The sequence below is a fragment of the Agelaius tricolor genome, unplaced genomic scaffold (genome assembly GCF_023055355.1).
Source record: "Agelaius tricolor isolate 1412-34295 unplaced genomic scaffold, bAgeTri1.0.p SCAF_15, whole genome shotgun sequence".
Classification (NCBI taxonomy): Eukaryota; Metazoa; Chordata; class Aves; order Passeriformes; family Icteridae; genus Agelaius; species Agelaius tricolor.
Genome location: NW_027269275.1, coordinates 8,362,235 through 8,380,684, shown reverse-complemented (window position 1 = coordinate 8,380,684; position 18,450 = coordinate 8,362,235). Strand labels below are relative to the sequence as shown.

Genomic DNA, 18,450 nt, shown 5'->3' with positions numbered 1-18,450 from the left:
TTATTCAACAGATAAAGCCCTCAAGTCACCTACATTCCAGAGAAATCCAATGCTATCAAATCCCCATCTTTCATTCTCACTGTCCCAATATTGACTGCTTCCCTATCTGCACCTGAAAAGTCACTTTTACTGAGAGCTGAAATGAGCTACCTATCCAAAATTACTGGGGTGAACCATTTCCAACTTCTAATTTCAGAGTAACATCCTTCTCTCCCCCACAAATCACTCGGGCTTTATTCAGTGTTCTGGATGGCAAGATCTCCACAAGAGCCATGTGCTAACAGGAAGAATGAGAATTTTCCCTTCCAGCCTGCAGGCTGCCCTTTGGGAAAGCTCAGGGGATGCAGTGCCAGGGCAGCCCAGGCAGCCAAGCAATTCTGGCAGGACACAGCCAGTGCTCCTTTTCACAGGGCCTCTCTGGCAACCCCAGCACTCTCCCAAGCATCAGACTCCTGATTGTCCATATACAGGACTCTCAGCCCCACAAAATCAAAAAAACAAAATGAAGAAAAACAAAAGTGTTCAAGGAACAACCGGATGTGGGACTCAGTGCCCTGTCCAGTTGCCAAGATGGTGTTTGGTCAAATGTTGGAGTTGATGACCTCAGGGGTCCTTTCCAGCCTAACTGGGATGTGTGAGAATGGTGACAGAAGCTTTATGAATCCAGTCCTTTGGGGGAGACAGGAAAATGTCCAGCCATTCAATAATGCAAAGCTCACCCCAAGTCAGATTGCCTGGGCTTTGCCAGCACAGGAGTGAAGAAAACCTCACCCCTCCCTGAGCACAGCCCTGGGTGCTGCTCTGCTTGCATGTCCTGGTGATGCTTCCCAACCCATCTGAGCTTCCCCTCCAGCTTTTCCTCCTTGGGAGAGGTTAAATGAGAAATAAACACCTGCAGGTGGGAAAGGCCTGAAGGGGAAGCACAGAGAGCCCAGTGTATTTGAACTGCCTAAAAAAACAAAGTCAAAAGAAATTAAATTGTTCTGTAATGGAAAAGAAAAACTTGTAACATATCACAGCTTTTGTATCTGCTATTAAAATAAATAAATAAATAATGAACATTCTGAACCATTTTAAATCCATTTTTTGAAGCTATTTTGTTTTGCTACTTCTTTTATTTATGAATCCCTGTTCATGAAATGATTAATGATTTCTGCTGTTATACAATTAATTCAGTTATCTTGCAAAAGCACACAATACAGTGAGCTGCAGTAACTGTAATCTTGTACAGTGTTGTAGTGAAAGGACAGAATACACAAAAGAAAAAAAATCTTCAGGAAGTCAGTGCATAAAAAGCAGCAATTTTATGAGAAATTCACTTACAAGTTTTCAAAGGCAAAGTAACGGTTCTAACTCTTGGATTAGCTAACTAAGTATCACATGGATACCCACCACCCTTTGAGTGTGAAACAGGTTCAGAATGTCCATTTCCTGTGGGCTGCCCACCCCAGTGTGGCACCAGGACACACAGATGAGCACCCACAGGCACATACACACTAGTCAAAAGTGCCTGAACTAAAATTGTTTTCATTTAAATACTCACCAGACAAACTGTGACCCTCTGTGGCCAACAGAGAAACAAAACAAAGGTATCAAGAACAAAAAGCAAGCATATTATTCTATTTCAGAGCATTCAAAGATTTCAACTTAGTGCAGAAAGAAGATTAAACAGAACAGAAAGCATGAAAATGTCAAAACATCACCATAGATTACATTATTCTAGATGTTTGAAACTTTAATACAAATATAGTAAAACAGTCAGAGGAGACTGCTGATGGAACAGAAAGGAGAAATGAATTCAAAGTTTGAAAAACTGACAAAAATTAGTTTTATGCTTTTGAGTATTCCCTAAAATTACTCCTACTATAAGGAGGAGAACTTATTTAAATCAAAGTTTTCCACATATTCTTCATTAATTCCTTATTAGCACCCACAGAGTTTATGTTTTGCTTGGGTGTCTACAGCATTCTCCTGGAGAAATCATGTGGTAAATTGCATTTCATTATTGTCACAACCTAATCAAAGCAAGGAACAGTCAGGACAAACACGAAGCTGCTCCTTCCTTGAGCTTTTGGAGAGAGCCCATAACAAGAGGAAACTATTTTAGGGAAGGCTAAAAAAAGCCTGACTCCAGTCTCATCCAAAATCTATTTGAGTTCATTTCAGCAAGATAAAAACCTGTCATAGAAATCTATTTTCAATTACATAGTTAAAATCAGTTTTCAAATTAAATGAAAAAAGAACTGAGATGACAACAGCAAGACTGCAGCACTCTAAACATAACAGAGTGACATTTGCAAATGGGACCCTGGAGGTCTCACTTTGTACAGCAGCATTCAGAAGAAACAGAGTGAGGACGTTCATTTTAAATACTGTTTTTCATAAATACATCACTTTATTATAACCATACAGTGGGAGTTTTATTTTAGGCAAATAAGTAGGTATGCTAGGAAGAACACAAAAACCTGTTCTGTTGATTTACTATTTTGTCTGCTGTCTAGTGGTGTTACAACCCCATCCAACATTTAAATAGGTTATTTGGGAATTCAGCTTTTTTTCCTACAAAGAATGAAGTGTGCCCATTATTTCCTTACACCACAAGTGCATTGCTGCAGGCAGTACCTACTTCAAAATCAGCAAAAAACTGATCAAAAATCACAGTGTCACTTCCTGTGTTAATATAAATAATGTCTGATAAGAGAACACTCAAAGTCTTGATCCCAAGTCCAATTAAATCCCTGTTTATCTTCAGACATTGCACTGAATAATTCCTATATTCCTAATCTGAAGGAAAACTAATCCCCTTTAATTTCCTACCATTTACAGGTCCCAGAGTAATAAGATTTCACCTCTCTTCAAGTTGAATAATCACTAAAAATATTAGAGATTCCTTTCAAGGTAATAGAGAACTTCTATTGAAATTCTATCCAACCTCTGGATACTGAAAATACTGTGTCATCCTGATGCTACTTCCCTGCACCTCATTTTAATTCCATTATAGCTGAGATTAGCATTAACTGCTCTTCAGGGAAGAGATATGACCTGTCCAGATGTTTGGATTCAGAAGCTATGGCCAAAATGGCTTTAAAACAATTCTGTTCCCAAATTTGTATATATGGAAGCTTTGGACACACACACACATCCTTGAGGATGGCAGTAATTGTGGATATTAAAGAAAAACAGGGATTAGCATGGAATTCTGTACTGAGTCTATGGAACAAGACTTGCATATTTCAACAAGGACAGTTTATTCAAATCTTTCAAAGTACAGAATTCATATAAACAAACACTTCCACAAAGCTAATCCCTCACAAATGGAAGCAACGTGGCAAGAAATTTATTTCTAATATTTCATATGCCAGAATAAGAAAAGAAAATGTTAGCTTGCATAATTATATCAGGCCAGGCCAAAAGAAAAAGGCTGAGAACACAAGATTTCCTTGTAGATTTGATAAGAATGAAAACTGATCACAGGCTCTGATGTGACATTAGGTCTGGACATGATCAAACACTTGAGACAGAGGCAAGCCCTGGACCTCAGATCACTGTGACTTTCATTACTCAGCAGCAGTAAGGGCAGTGGCAGCTTCACATTACAGAAGCCATTGGGAGCAAAGAGGATTTTATTTCTACTCCCAGTAAAGTTTAAGAAATGATATCACAAGGGGATTTTTAATCACTACATACAGGAGGAAACCATGATCTCATAGTTGATCCTGCTTTGAGCAAGAGGCTGGAGTAGGTGACATCCTGACAACCCTTCCAGACTGAACTGCTCTACAAAACAGGGGAAGGAAACACCAGGAGAAGGGCTTGGAGAGGCAGACAGAAAAGGTATTAAAGTATTCCTGTACCTGAATACACAGTAGAAGTAAGCAAAAGGTATGGATTGTTACCTTAGTTGAGTGACAATAACAAATCAGTAAAAATAAGTAAAATCTTGTAATAGTTTAATTTAAATAGCAGTAAAGAGAAAAGCATTAAAACTATAATTGATCAAGAAAAATCATGTGTTACACTGTGCAAGTAATTCAACTAGTATTTCACAGAGTCATAGAACATCCTGAATTGGAAGGGACCCACAAGGATTGTTGAGGTCCAGCTCCTGGCCCTGCACAGAACAAGCCCAGAATGGCACCCTGTGCCTGAGAGCATTGTCCAGACCTTCCTGAGCTCTGGCAGGTTTGGTGCTGTGCTCACTGTCCTGGGGAACCTGTTCCAGTGCCCAGCCACCCTCTGGTGAAGAACCTTTTCCTGATATCCAACCTAAACCTCCTTTGGCACAGCTCCAACCATTTCTTCACTGATCACCAGAGGGGAAAAAGAAAAAAAATACACACCAATTTATTCTGTCCTTTCTCTATTTCCTAATCATCTGAAGGCAGCTCTTTGTAAGTATATTGCACTTAATGGAAACTCCTGATTTCAGGACTTACAGTAACTAACAAACAACCAAAGCTACTGACCACCAGAAATAAAACACTGACCATCATGCCAGTACACAGGAGCTTCACATAACCAAAATGCCAAAGTCTACCACACAAGCCTTGTAAATGCTACAAGCAAGGCTGGAAACCACTCAGGATATTCAAGGCAGGCATTGCCATTCCTGAGAGTTCAAAACAATAGGTGTTAAAACTACTCAACATGTTTATTTTGCATCACAAAGGAGAAACATTAAATATCTTTACAATAATTAGGAAAGAGTAATTTTTCTTTAATGCTGTCAACACATGACATTTTTTGATGGTCAGAGAGGCAAAACTGTAAAGCCACAGGAAGGGCAGGGGAGTCCAAGCCACCCAGTTGTGTTCCCTTACACTTGTTCTGCTACTGAGTTTCAGCAAGGACTACCCAAGAGTTCCCCCCATCACAGAGTCACAGATGGATACATCTCACCCCAAAGTCCTTCAAAACACACAGGAATGGCCTTGACAGCTTCATATACTCAGCTTCTGCTGTACCTGAGGAGAAGCTGTGCCAGGGTGCTTTACTTTGCTTCCACTTAATTTCCAAATTTGTCCAACTTTGTAACCAGTGACTGACTGGAAATTTTACTTCTCTCTAAACTTGTCACACTGGGGTTCTTTTAGGAGTCAATTACAAACAGCATTCCTAATGCACCTTTCACATGACTGTCATATTAAAAGAGAAACTGGAGGTCAGAGATGGTTGCACTGAGGGATACTGACAGGAACACTAAACAAACAAAACAGGAAGATTTGATAGTAGATTTCAATCTAAGTAGATTACAATTTTCAGAAATTTTTACTGAAAGTTCAAATTTTTAAGTTCTACTGTACAGTGCTAAAGAGCTACTAACACAGAACACTGCATGAAACAAAATATACAATTATTTTTTGTTGAATTAAATAGCCACAAACAAAAACAAAACACAGAACTGCACACTTACCAAATTTTAAAAAAGCATGCGCAGAGGAGGCTCTGTCATCATCCAAATTGGCCATTTCAAATTGGTGCAGCTAACCACAAACGGCTCAGGCTAAGCTACAGTCATTTTCAAAACTGTTTAGTAAATGTTAAAGGCAATCAGCATTAAATTAAGTGAAAGCAATGTTAGTGGAGTTATTAACACAACAGAGTGCACAGCACAAACTTTCATTACATCTTATGTTTCCTTCTTCTACACTGACCTCTTGGTTTTATTTTGCTTTTACTTCCACAAAACTTAGTAGTTTACTCCTTCTGAGTGAAAGGACACAGTTTACAAAAAGCCCATCTTTTGGATATTGACATGAGCTTTCTTATTCAATAGGAAATCTGCTACAAACACCAAAAGGTGATGAATACCATCTGATCTATTTCTAGTTGAAATAAAGATACTGATTTAACTAGTGCACACTAAAGTGTTAAGTAACAACGATAAGGAGCTAAAACTCTGCTTATGCACAGTGCTGCTTTCATCCCATGAGAAATCTACACCAGGATGTTTCCTGCAGCCATATACATTACTTATGGCACTGAATATCTGTTATTAGGGGTATGTCATCTTCCACTTTGGAATACACAATCGGAAAAACACGTCTGTAATTACAATGACAAGTTTTTCCAAATCTTTAAAGTTTCTCTTTTTTAAAGTAAGAAAAATTTCAGGGGCTTTTAACTAATCAACTACTATATTTGGAATCTGCTCCTAATCAGACCAGCAACAAATGAAACAGTATTTTATTGCTTCAGGAAGGGAAATTAAAATTTCTGAATAAAATTTGATTTTACTGGAAAAAAGTAATTCATCATTTAATACACATAAACATGAGGATACAAATTCCCTCCTACAGGATCTGAGTCTTACATGATCCATTGCTGCAGGCTATAAAACATGAATCACTGGTGCATTTCAGGCACGTGTGTCTCTACTCCACATTTACTACATCTTACTCCAAGAAGCACACTAGTGAAAAAACCCCAAATCAAACAAAACAGTGCTGTCTGTGAGCTGGGACTCCAGCACAGGCCTCAGCCAAACCAGGAACATGTGGGGGACTTTCAGTCACTTTCTATGATAATCCCAACCATGTCTCCTTCTGACAGGGCCAGGAAGGAAGAAAAAAGCCCTGAAGTCATGCAAATTTCAACATAAAGATGCAGCAGTAAACTTGAAATGTAAGAACATTATTTTTATTTTTGGATATGAATGTTACCTGAAAGATATTAAATAAAATTTGATTTTTAAATCAACTCTTTCATCAGAAAAAGTTTTCAATTAAAAATAACGTTTATTTCTTGACTAAATTTATTCAGTTGTTATGTAAAATGCCATGAACAAATCTCTAGACAATCTCTGAACAGTGGGGAAAGATGGAAGTGAACTACAACCTGTCATTGCTCAGAATACAATTCTTTACACATGTAACAAAAAAGTAACAGACAGCAGCAGCAAAGAAAACGTGAAGTGTTTGAAACCATCAAACGCCTTCTGCAGGCAGGCCTGACCCTGCAGGGGATTCCCTTAGCCCGGTGCTCCCTGAGGGCTGACCCTGCAGGGAAATCCCAAACCCGTGTGCTCCCTGAGGGCTGACCCTGCAGGGAAATCCCAAACCCGAGTGCTCCCTGCGGGCTGACCCTGTAGGGGATCCCAAATCCTTGTGCTCCCTGCGGGCAGACCCTTCAGGGAAATCCCAAACCCGAGTGCTCCCTGAGGGCTGACCCTGCAGGGAAATCCCAAACCCGAGTGCTCCCCGAGGGCTGACCCTGCAGGGGATCCCCAAACCCGAGTGCTCCCTGGGGTCGGGATTCCCGATCCACCCGGGGCTGCACTGCCCGCCCCGGCCCTGCAGAGCCCCACGCTCCGTCGCTCAGTCACACTCCCGGCCCCGGTAATCGCAACCGGCCGCCAGTGACGCCTCCTTCAGCGGGCAGTCCCCAGCGCGGGACTGCCAATCAATCTATGCACAAACTGAACTTTTAAAGCCAAATTAATCAGACCAGACTTTAAACAATCAATTGTTTAGAGCCCTCATAAAGCCCCGTTTTGGTCTCACACTGTCTGATCAGTTACTAGCACAACAAAACCAACCAAACATGCAAATAAGTAACAACTGAGTGTTGTTATGTTAACAAGCATGTGTAGTGTATAAATAAACACAGGGATCTTCTAAAACTTTTCCCGTTAGAACAATTAAACGCCTGGTAGGACTGTACTTTACTTCAAATTAAAACAAAAAATCAAAACTCCAAGTTTTTTGAAGTTCAGAAATTCAGGCTACCTCGGCAAACATTACCCTTTGGTTTAGGCCAGAACGAGCTGCCCCACGTTCAGAACCCGAAATTCCCACGCTGTAAAACAGTTCCCTGAGCTAAGAGAAACCTGCCAAGAGCTGGGACTTTCCCCTGAACACTGTCTCTGTTCCACAGCCGCAACACGTTACACAGCTGCGGTGCTGAACACGCTGCCTTTGCTCCCGTGGCACAGGTGACACCGGAGGGCACCAGGGGCTCTGCCCGCCGAGGGCTCGGGCAGGGCCGCCATCCCCGGGTGTCCCCTGCGCCCCTCAGGGCCGGGCCCGCCCGGGCACCACTACCCGCGGTGGGGACGGGAAACAGCCCCGGGCCGGGCCGGGAGCGGGGCGGTGAGTGACGGGAGGCACAGGGATCCCCGGAGCTCCTCCCGGGCAAGCCAAGAGGTCAGACCTGAGCGTTTGGAGCGAGCGCGCAGCTCCAGCATCTTCCAGCTCACGTCAGCCATGTGAGTCGCCGCCATGGCGGAGCGGTCCCGGAGAGCCCCGGGCGCGGGTGCGCGGCGCCGGGCGGGCCCTGCCTGGCTCCCGCCGTAAAGCGCTCGCGCAGGCTCCGCCGCCGCTGCCGCAAACCGCGGCCGCCGGACCGGGCCCGCCCCGCTGCCGTCAGAGCGCGGGCGGGGCGAGGCCGTGTGCGATGGGGGCCCGCGGGCCGCGCCCGCCGCTGGCCCCGCTGCTGGCCCTGGCCCTGCTGGCCCTGGCGGGGCCCGCCCGAGCCCTGCAGAATGTGACCGCTCAGCTCTTCGGGCCCGAGGCCCGCGGGACCCTGGCGGCCTTCGGCGACTTCAACTCGGACAAGCAGACGGACCTGTTCGTGCTGCGCGGCGGTGAGTGCGGGGCCGGCGGCGGGCCCGGGGGCTGCGGGGGCACGGGCGGTGCGAGCTGGGCCTCCCCGTCCCTGCAGCCAAGGGGGACAGCCGAGGGTGCCGCCGCCCCCGGGGCCCGGCAGCTCCGTGCGGGGTGACGGCAGCGCTGGGGCTGCGGGGCAGCGCTGCCGGTGCGAGCTGCCCGGCCCGAGAGCGATGGGCCCGCCGCTCCCGGGGATGGGCTCGCTGCTCCCGGGGATGGGCTCGCCGGTCCCTGCGGTCTGTCCCTTACCGGCTGCTCACTCGCTCCCCGAGTCCCCGGGGCTTGTGCTGCCAGGACCGGCGCGGGGAGCACAACATCCTTTGCAGGACGAAATTGACGCTTGTTTTGCTCCCAGGTATTTCCTGTGTGACACGCGGTATTCAGTTTGCACTAGAATGGTTCATATAGGGCGCATTTGTCTTTAAAGTTGAATTTCTGGTTGTGAAATAATTTAGAGACTTGAATGGTCACAAATTGTTGTTTTGCTCCTGCTTTCATAATATTTTTGGAAACAGATGAACATTTCACAGATGTGGAGGAAAAATTGCACATTATCCTGCTTTGAACCTTAAAATTTAAAGTGCCATGGTAGCTGTCACCTGCCACAGGTTTCTCTTCAGGCTTCAGATATGGGGAGACCTCAAATCCGGGCTTAATTTCAGTGGTCTGTGCTGTTTGCAGTAATCTTGGAATATTTTACTTTCTTGAAGCGCATTAAGAGTAAATTTATTCTCAGATTTACCTTTTTTTATTCCTTCCATCTCAGAAATGTTTTTCTGAGTAGCTTTGGTAAAGCATGAGTGATTTTCCCATCTAGCTGAGTTATTGAAATGCATGGCTCCCTGGAAATGCTCCACTGGCTCATCTACTGAAAAAAATGGTCAGATTTAAAATAAATGTCTGTGATAAGAGATTTAATTTTTACTTTCTTATCTTGCAGATGAGCACATATAAAAATGCGAATAGTTATAAGTTTCAGGAATGAGATTTGTGATTTCTTTGTGTCTCTATAGCGGCAGTTGATAAATAATTTTCTTGTGTGGCGCTTACTGCAAAAATCAGATTGGAATAACATAGTTTAAAACATTATTTTTCATAACTTAAGTCTTGGTGTAAAGTAACTACAGAATACTCTCAAAACAAAAGGTGGGATTAATGGCAGCCAGTTGTAAACAGCATGAGGAGATGAGCACTGGAGATGACACAAGACTTTGAGGAACAGGGGTCTGTAAAGCAGCCCTGTCCTAATAATCCTGACCCTTAATAAAGAAATGGGGATGATGTTTTGGACCTTTGGCTGGATATATATTATTTTTCTGATCTTGCCTTTTTTAGTTGAGTGAGAGTAATGTTCCGTATGCTGAGATACATAAAAGAAAATCAGGTTGTGCTGATACCTTTGTAAGAAATTGTAAACTCGCTGAATGTGAGGGATAGTCTGGATCCAGAAGTATCCCATTGCAAGGCCAATTCCAAAGTACCAGTGGCCTCTGGGTTTAGTCACTTTTTGAAACTCAGAATCTCCAAATAGATGGAATTTTGCATACACTTACCTGTTTGTGAGCCTGTGCATGTAACAGGTCAGTGGGGAAGCTCGTGCTGGTTGCTTTTTCATGTACCAGCTCCTGGCTATGTTAATGCCTCTGCTGGAAGTACAGGGCACTGAGGGAGCATTCCCCTGTTCACCTGCTGCATTTCATTGGGGGATTTGGGAGACTTCTGTGGTATTTATCTCATAGATACATATATGTATGTGTGTGTGATATATGTCACACAGATACTCAGCCTGAAGACCTCTAATCTACATTATTGTTGTTTGTATGGAAACCGTTCCTGTTTTTTCACACCGTCCAATGCACTGATTTTTTCTTACTGTCCTCTTGTCTCAAAAAGAATACAGAACTGCAAACAGTATTTAGGGTTGATTGTAGTGGCATAATAATTCTGTTTTCTGTTCATGTAATAAATCATTTTTATAGTTAATTTGCTTTGACTTGAGCACTGAGCTGAAATTTTTATATCTCTATCTTTAATGACCAAAAAAATCTCATTTTTCAGTGTTGCAGCTAACTTGGAACCTGATGTGTGTAAAAACACATTGGCTTCTTTATCCTGGTCATTACTTTGCCAAGTAACCAATAAAAGGCAGGAGGGAGTGCGAGGTGTGAAATGGGAATTTCCTTTCAGCAGGCAGCCCCTGGGTGAGCTGTCCAGGCTCCTGGCCCTGGCCTGTGCCAGGCCTTTCCCTCCCCAGGGAACTGCAGCTCAGGCAGTGTTGCTCTGGGCCTGAGCTGGCCTCTGAAAGGGCTCCTGGCCATTGACTCATTTGGTGCTGCATTCTCCTTCTCCTCAAGAGGTTTGTGGCAGGAGCCATGTATTCTCTGCTATTTCCCAGCTGTCAGCTCTGCCACAAAACAATGCTCTTAAGGAGTACTGTGGTAGCTCAAGTTTGGAGCCTTAGAATTATTCTTTAATAGAGAATGATTTTGTGGTTCTGCAGCTGAGTTTATTGGAGAACAAAGCAAAGAAAAAAAATACAATTGTTGCACTGTGAGCTATGTTTTACTTACAGAAGTGTGTGTGTGTATTGTGGTTTACTGACTGAAAATTTTATTTCATCACTGAAGTTAAAATTCTTCCTTTCTTCCCTGAATTTCAGTTATTTCTGCAACATAAAATGTGGGCTTTTATTTAGATCATCCCAAAATAATGAAATTATACTTATATCATTGCCTCTAGATGGGGAGATGCTGCAGGGAACCAAGTAAATTCTGAGTTTCCTTTAAAGTGCTTTGGACAGCTGATATGGGAAAGCAGTATCAGATCCTGCTATGTGAGACATAGTATTAAAAGAATTAATTTGAGTTAGACTTTAAGCTTTAATTAGTTTTGTGGAGCTGCTGCCTATTACTTTTCCGTGTGTAATATTTTTTAATTCATTACAGAAAGTTTTATTTTAAGCAATATGATAAAAATAACAGAGGGAAAGTTCTAACACTAAACCCTCAAAGAAGATTTGTGATATTAGCATTCCTTTGAGATGCAACTGACTTTGTGTTGAAGAAGTGCTCCTTTTGCCTCCTTTTGCATGAAGAGGAAGTAGAGTATGAGATGTCTTTCAAAGTTTTTGCTGCTGTGGGGAATGGTCATTTGTGGCAGTTATTTAAATGTTTGGTTTGTATATAAGCCATTTCCAGTCTTCTTCTGTTGCTCATGGTCTGTTTGCTTTGGCAGGAAATGAGTTGGTGATTTTTCTGGCTGACCAGAAGGAGCCCTACTTTAAGCCCCGTGTTAAGCTACCGATGAAGTAAGTATGGCTGTTCAGTGCTTGCCTTGGAAGGGCCTCTCTGCTCTCAGGGGAGCTGCTGCACTTGTCTGTGCTCTTGTTGCCTCTTTGACTCATTGTTCACTTGCCCTTACAGCTCTGGTTCTTTGACCAACTTCCTGATCCATGCCCTGATGCATTTTTGTTTTGTTGGTCACATGATGGAGTCTATGGAGATGAGTTGTGTCTTTCAAGTTGTTTACTAATAAGTGTTACTTCCCAACCCTTATGGAATATTTGTGGTTTAGGTTTGGTCCTCAAATTAGTATTTAAAGTAGCCATATGTTGAAATATTGTTGCAGTTGATTTGGATCTTCAGGACTGTATTTCCTAGTGAAGTAAACTGTCATTCCATGGCATACATAGGTCTTTGTGGTGGGTAGGTTTAGTATCAATGCCAAGAGATGTTTTCAGGGAAATTCATCCATTTGCTGTAGTTACTAATGGAATCCAACCCATATCAGATGATTTAGAAGAGGTAGGAAAGATGGTGTTCTGGTGTTTCTGTGTAGAGATGTTCCTTTGTCAAGTTTACATGTGGCCTTTAAAAAAACATCCGTTTTTAATAAATGTAAACCAATCTGTTTATATGTGCATATGTGTTTATATGTCTAGCTTCAATATCCGTTATATTTTTATGGCTATTCCTTATGAATAATGCTTACCAATAGTATTATGTTTATTAAAAGGTAAAATGCTTTTATAGTTCAGCTTTGTCTTCTGTATTCTACATATTTTTATTTTTCATTATTCCCTCCCATCTTGGAAGGAACTAATTTGTTTCATGCATTAGAAAGGATCTGCTTTTAATCCTTAATGTGACCTTGTTGTGTGTGTAAAGCAGAGTAGGTAAGTAAATAAAAAAAGATAGAACAAACAAAGGTAGGAAGGAATAGTAAGACCTGGCAGAAGGTAGGAGGAAATGGCATTGTCTTTTAAAAAATCTACCTGTGCCTGACTCCTGCTGTTTAAACAGCTCCTGTTGCCTTATGTTCCTGCTCTTGGAATGCAACCAGAAGATCCTGCTCTCTGAAACACATTTTGGTTGACTGGTTCTAAACAAATGTGAGGATTTAATGAAGTGTAGATAGCATTAACAAGATATGGCTGAAGAATGTCTGATACCTGAAGTTTAGAGTTAAAATGTCATTTTCCTTAGACAAGGACAGCCTATCAGGTGCCTGATTTTGAGATACTTTTGGAATAGGTAAGGACTTAATCCTAAACCAGGTTGTTGAAGGGTAAGATTGTATTGGACCAACTAATAATAACAGGGCAAGCCTGTGACTTCGACAAGTGCACTTTGACAAGTGCTTTTTGCATGCACACCTTTTTACCACTATTTGTATGTGGGGGCTTTTGTTTTTAATTCCAGATCCCTTGGTGTCACCATAACCAGTGTAGTTCCTGGAGATTATGATGGAGATTCCCAAATGGATGTCCTCCTCACTACCCAGGCCCCAAGTCATGGCAAAGATGAACTTTCAGTGTTTATTTTCTGGGGACACAACCAAACTTTAGGTGAGTTGCTGAGTCTGGTTCTTAGTAAAATTGTTAGACTTCTTAATTCAAAGTATTGTCAAGAAGTTACAACTCATTTTTTACAGTGTAATGATTGCTTTTAGCACTAAAATAGGAATTAGCAGCTATTCAGCTTCACACCCATATATTATCCTGCTGTTAAACTGTGTTCAATAATTAATGAAAGAGAACAATACTTGCAGTGTATTATGCAACAGATATAACCAAACATTATTGTAATTTGGCAGTACCTATTAACTGAAGAGCTGCTTTTCATGGCTTCCCCATCATGCATGTCAGATTCACAAAGACTATCTCAAAAGATTTATCTTCAGTTTAAAATTCACAGGGAACCTGCTGTGAACTTAAGTGCATCAGCTTTCAAAATCACAAACCTAAACCTACCACCAGTCATACAGTATTTGTGTTAAATGAAATTCTTTAAAGACACTGACACACTAAAGTAAGTACTGGAAGAAGGTTTCTGGAGTCTCTATTGCTAAAAGTTTTCAAGACCATTAGAATTGATTTTTCAGGAGTCTCTTAGCAGTGTTCAAGGTGTAGCTGATTCTGTCTTGCGGTAGAGTTATGGATTGTGTGAACTCTTGGAGTCTCCTCTGGTTTTGGTTGACTTTGCTAGGAAAGGGTTTGGAGAAGAATTTAGGACAGATAAGCAAAAGAAAATACTCTTTAAACCACAAAAACTACTGAAGAATAATCACTATTGTAAACAACTGTGTCATGGCATAGTTACAGGTGAGGCAAGTTTGCCTCAGACACTATTGCTTCTGGCTTTAATCAGAGCTGGAACAAGCAACCTGGACAAGTGCAGTGGATCAATATTAAGTGAATATCAAGTATCTCTAGTATTGGGAAGAATATGAGGACTTGGATTAAGTAATTCTGTTTTGTGTCAGACAAAAACCCCAAGTGCTGGGGGAAACACAATGAGCATATGGGGCCTGGAGGAGGAGTCACAGGTTAAAAATTCAGGCAGTGGTTGGTATGTGCTGAGGCCACTGGCAAGGTATGGGGTGTCTCCTTGGGTAACAGAAGTGTGACAGACAAGTCAGTCGGAGGGGACTGCTCTATGAAATGTGGAAATTGTAAAGACAAACACTGTGGAGAGAGAAGGGAAATGGGAATAATCTGGCAAGGAGTTTGGATTACAAGTAAAAGTGAAGTCTAAGGTGATAACCTCATTGGAGCTTAGTCCTCACTTCCCATTTAGAAAGTCTACCTTTATTGCTTATTTCAAATACTCAGTGTGTATAATTAAGAATGTTATTTAAACAGAAGCCTAATATACAATGAATGTTAAACTTTTAGCCTGTCTTCATCCCAACTGTTTCAGTTTTCCTGTATTGAGTTTGTAATCAGTTTCCTGACTGAGTGATTGCAGTCATACACAGAAGTAGGTTTCACTAAGATCTACTTGGAATAATTTGTTGAGGAGTTTGGTGGAGAGAGAAAAAGCCTTCAGTGTTTTAACTGTAACTCACCTTACCTGCAAAATTTCAGGAAGCCATTTAGTTCTTTATACTAAGTGGTGCCTTTTTGTTAAATCATAAAACAGGTGGTTTTAAATGAATAGAAGAATTATGTCTTAGTTGCAAATGTCAGAACATATTGGTAACTGAATCAAGTTAATATTTTCATTTTTCAGATCTTAACCATAAAACTGTGTTAAATAAGACTTTTCATGATGAGCCTCTAGTAATGGAGTAAGTATGACCTACTTTTTTACAAAACCACGTTTATAATGGTGACTAAGAACAACTTAAATATATTTTAATGCTAAAATTTGAAACACATGCTCGTGTTATTTATCTTTTAAGAACAGGGTGGTTTGTGTAATGTCAACTGATCCAACAAAAGATGATGAACCAAAATGGTTATTTTTGTAATTCTTGTATATTATGTTATCCTGGCAGTAGTAACTGCATGATCTTTTAATTTCTTTCATTTCAGTACTGTGAGTATTCATTAAAAAAACCATTCATTTCTCAGTGAATTTTGTAAGGCAAAAACCTTACTGGCTTACCAAAATGAGCAAATGTCCCTTTCACAATGTGCTTGCCTGTGTGTGAGATGCTGAACAAAAGTGGAGGGCAGTAGATCTGTAAGGCAAAGCACAGGCAGAGTGGGAAGCACTGTCAGACCTTTACAGCAGCTCAGACAGGAACCAAAATTCAGAGTCACAGCTGAGAGAACTTCAGGGCCCAGTGGGAAAATGTCCCAGTACAGATGAGGTTAAGAGCAGGTGGTTTGAACTCCTGTAGGGACTGAGGTGGCACTGACATTGTGTTCCATTTTCAGCTTCAATGGAGACTTGATTCCTGATGTGTTTGGTGTCACCAGTGACTCGAGTAAGCCACAGATCCTGCTGGGAGGGTAAGCTGAGGGCTCAGCATGGCTTTGGAACTGGGGCACTGTGTATCCACTTCCCACTGAAGTGTAGGATTTGTGTGTGAATCTTCTTTGTGTCCATGGCAAACATTCAGTGACACTCTTCATCTGCTCTTTATAGTAGAAATTCCATGAGAGCTGAGAAAACAGAGCCACTGATCATAGACATCAGAAATAGGAAAATTGGTTCTTGGAACAGTTAGTTCCAAGTAATAGTCCCATTTGTTTAGTACACTTTTGATGTTTAGTATTATAATCTGTGTTATGGAACTTGTGCTGTATAAAAGCTGCTTTCAGGTTGATGATGCAAGAACTACTGAAACAGATCTTATAATTAAAGGGATGGCAAAAGAAAAATCTCCAAGTGTTTGGGGTAACCTTAAAAAAATGCTCTCATCTGTCTGGGAAATGATTTGTAATGGGAAAGTTGGGCACCAGAGGAAATCAAAAGCACAGGAAGTGCAGGATGTAAGAGTACTGAACTATATATATTAAGAAAAATATGAGGGAAGAGTTTTCTGAAGTGGCATAAAGCAGAGGTGACTAAGTAGCAGCCCAAGTGTGCATACAAGTGATGTCTGTGTCACATCCCTTGTGTTAAGGAGTGCCTCAGGCCTTTCATGAGCAGATAGAAGCTGACTGAAGCCTTATGAGATGAAAATGCAGCAAAGGGAGCTAAGTTTCATGGTTAAAATTTCTGCTAGCCCTGGAATTTCTAGAATGGGACCAGTTATCAAATACTGAAGTAAAAATAAGGACATACTTAAATGCTTAACAAGGACTGTGCAAAGGGCTATTTTTAGCTGTTTTGGATATGAATGCTGAAATCAAAGCATAACAAAAGACTGTGTCTCTACTGGCTCAGAAGAACCAGTCTGTAACCAAATAATAAAGAGTAGAAATGTCTAGTATTGGGCAGGATGCCAAAGAACTTAGTCTATCATTGGAAAATAAAAAACCTTATACCTGTAATTCCTGTCTCTTCATTTCCTAGGATAAATAACAGTTGAATGTGTCAGTGGAAGCTGTGCCCTTCTTGGCAGTGTGCTTTTGTTCATTAATCCCAACTTGAATTGTATCACCATCCTTGTCCTGGTGGCTTATGAAACAGATTTCAGATTCACAAGGATGTTTCTGAATGCTTTGCAGTGATTATATATAAAATGAATTGTGTGAGCTCTTGAAGAAATGGAAAAGTGGGAAAGATTTTTGTTGCATTTTTTTGAAGAAATTCTTTCAGGAGCTTTAAGATACAAATAAACTTACTCATCATAGCTCACAATGAGACTGAGTGCTGTAGGTAATAGCATAAGCCATGTCTTGTTCATGGAAAACAGCCTTCTCATCTGCTTAGAAAAGCACTTTTATATTTTAATCCAAAATGTTTTAAGATTTATTCTAGAACTGTATGACTAACTTCATTGGCAGTCTTCAAGACTGAATACATAGAAAAACGTAGAGAAAATAATTATTTCTTTAGGATTAAGTGATGCATTTTAACATTTCTAAGACTTCATTATGATCTTTGGGAAGTAATCAGAAGATTATTTATTCTCTTACCATAAGTTAGTCAAGGAAGATAAGGACTTCAATAAAATGTATGTAATGTCACTGGAATAAATAGAGCAGTTCCCAACTAGTAGTAGTGATATTTCTGCCTGCTGTTGTATAGTGCACATTGAGATTTTGCTGAGTGTTTTAACTAAGGGTTCTGAAAGTCATATTGTGACTTTTGAAGGATTTGTTGCACTTCAAATCACTGCTAACAGGGAGGTGTGCTGGAATTCAGCCATTTTTAGAACAGAAACCAGCAGGGTATGTGTATTTATAAATAAATAAATAAAAGCATCACCTGCTTGGGAAATTACATAATTAGCTAGTAGTCCATCATAATGTGAAAGTTTAATTCATACGTTGATTTTTAGGTGAGCTGAAATAAAGTGAATTTTCATGCAGCAGGCATGAGCTGCTCGAACAGCATGTGCTTACTTCTGCTCATGTTTATTAATCAGAAAGTAAATTCTAGAAGTACTTGCAGAAGTGAAGCTGCTTGAGCAAACTGAGAAGGACAGGGATCAGTGTCTCAGGATTTGCAGTACAGTTGGAGCCTTGGCACTAACTTTGTGGGTAGTGACACTGTTCTGTGCAAAACAAAAAAAAAGTTGCTTTAGAAAATTAATAAAATGGAACTGAAGCCCCTGTGCTATGAATCATCCCTCCCAGAACCTTTCTAGCAATTACTGGAGTTACTGAGTATATTGTAAGCTAAACAGGAATTTTATCTCAGCATTGGGAGAACGTGCTTTCTGTCCCATTTTTGTTTAAAGTTTCACTGTTTTTTAAGCTATATTATCATGATTAACAGTCCCTACACATTGATGAAATGTAATTTTATTCTTGTCTGTAGGAACTTGTCATGGCATCCTGCGCTGGAAACTCAAAGTAAAATGTATATACCACACTCCCATGCCTTTATAGATTTAAATAATGACTTCACTGCTGGTAAGTCATAGAACTGTTAGATACCATCCTAAAAATAATTATCACTAAGTGTCAATGTCATGTGTTGCTACTTCCTTCAATAATTAT

At 41.0% G+C, this 18,450-nt stretch overlaps 2 protein-coding genes across 10 annotated transcripts in view; one reads left to right on the top strand and one right to left on the bottom strand.

Moving 5' to 3' along the window:
- Nucleotides 1-8,357, bottom strand: part of PHKB (phosphorylase kinase regulatory subunit beta) — a 66,979-nt gene extending 58,622 nt beyond the window's left edge. For 2 of the 9 annotated variants that reach the window (XM_071440337.1, XM_071440333.1), the window contains exons 1-3: nt 8,152-8,289; nt 5,414-5,526; nt 1,544-1,561 (exon numbers count right to left, since the gene is read on the bottom strand). In XM_071440337.1, the coding sequence (XP_071296438.1) occupies nt 1,544-1,561; nt 5,414-5,468 (73 nt within the window). In that variant the 5' untranslated portion in view covers nt 5,469-5,526; nt 8,152-8,289. Of the gene's footprint in view, nt 1-1,543; nt 1,562-5,413; nt 5,527-6,283; nt 6,413-8,151 lie in introns of all 9 variants that reach the window. The other 7 variants (XM_071440334.1, XM_071440335.1, XM_071440340.1 and 4 more) reach the window with 7 other exon arrangements.
- The window catches only part of ITFG1 (integrin alpha FG-GAP repeat containing 1), a 72,071-nt gene continuing 61,965 nt past the window's right edge, over nt 8,345-18,450 (top strand). Inside the window, exons 1-6 of the mRNA XM_071440342.1 lie at nt 8,345-8,584; nt 11,841-11,913; nt 13,307-13,452; nt 15,119-15,176; nt 15,772-15,846; nt 18,269-18,363. Coding sequence (XP_071296443.1) covers nt 8,395-8,584; nt 11,841-11,913; nt 13,307-13,452; nt 15,119-15,176; nt 15,772-15,846; nt 18,269-18,363 — 637 coding nt within the window. The 5' untranslated portion in view covers nt 8,345-8,394. The remainder of the gene's footprint in view (nt 8,585-11,840; nt 11,914-13,306; nt 13,453-15,118; nt 15,177-15,771; nt 15,847-18,268; nt 18,364-18,450) is intronic.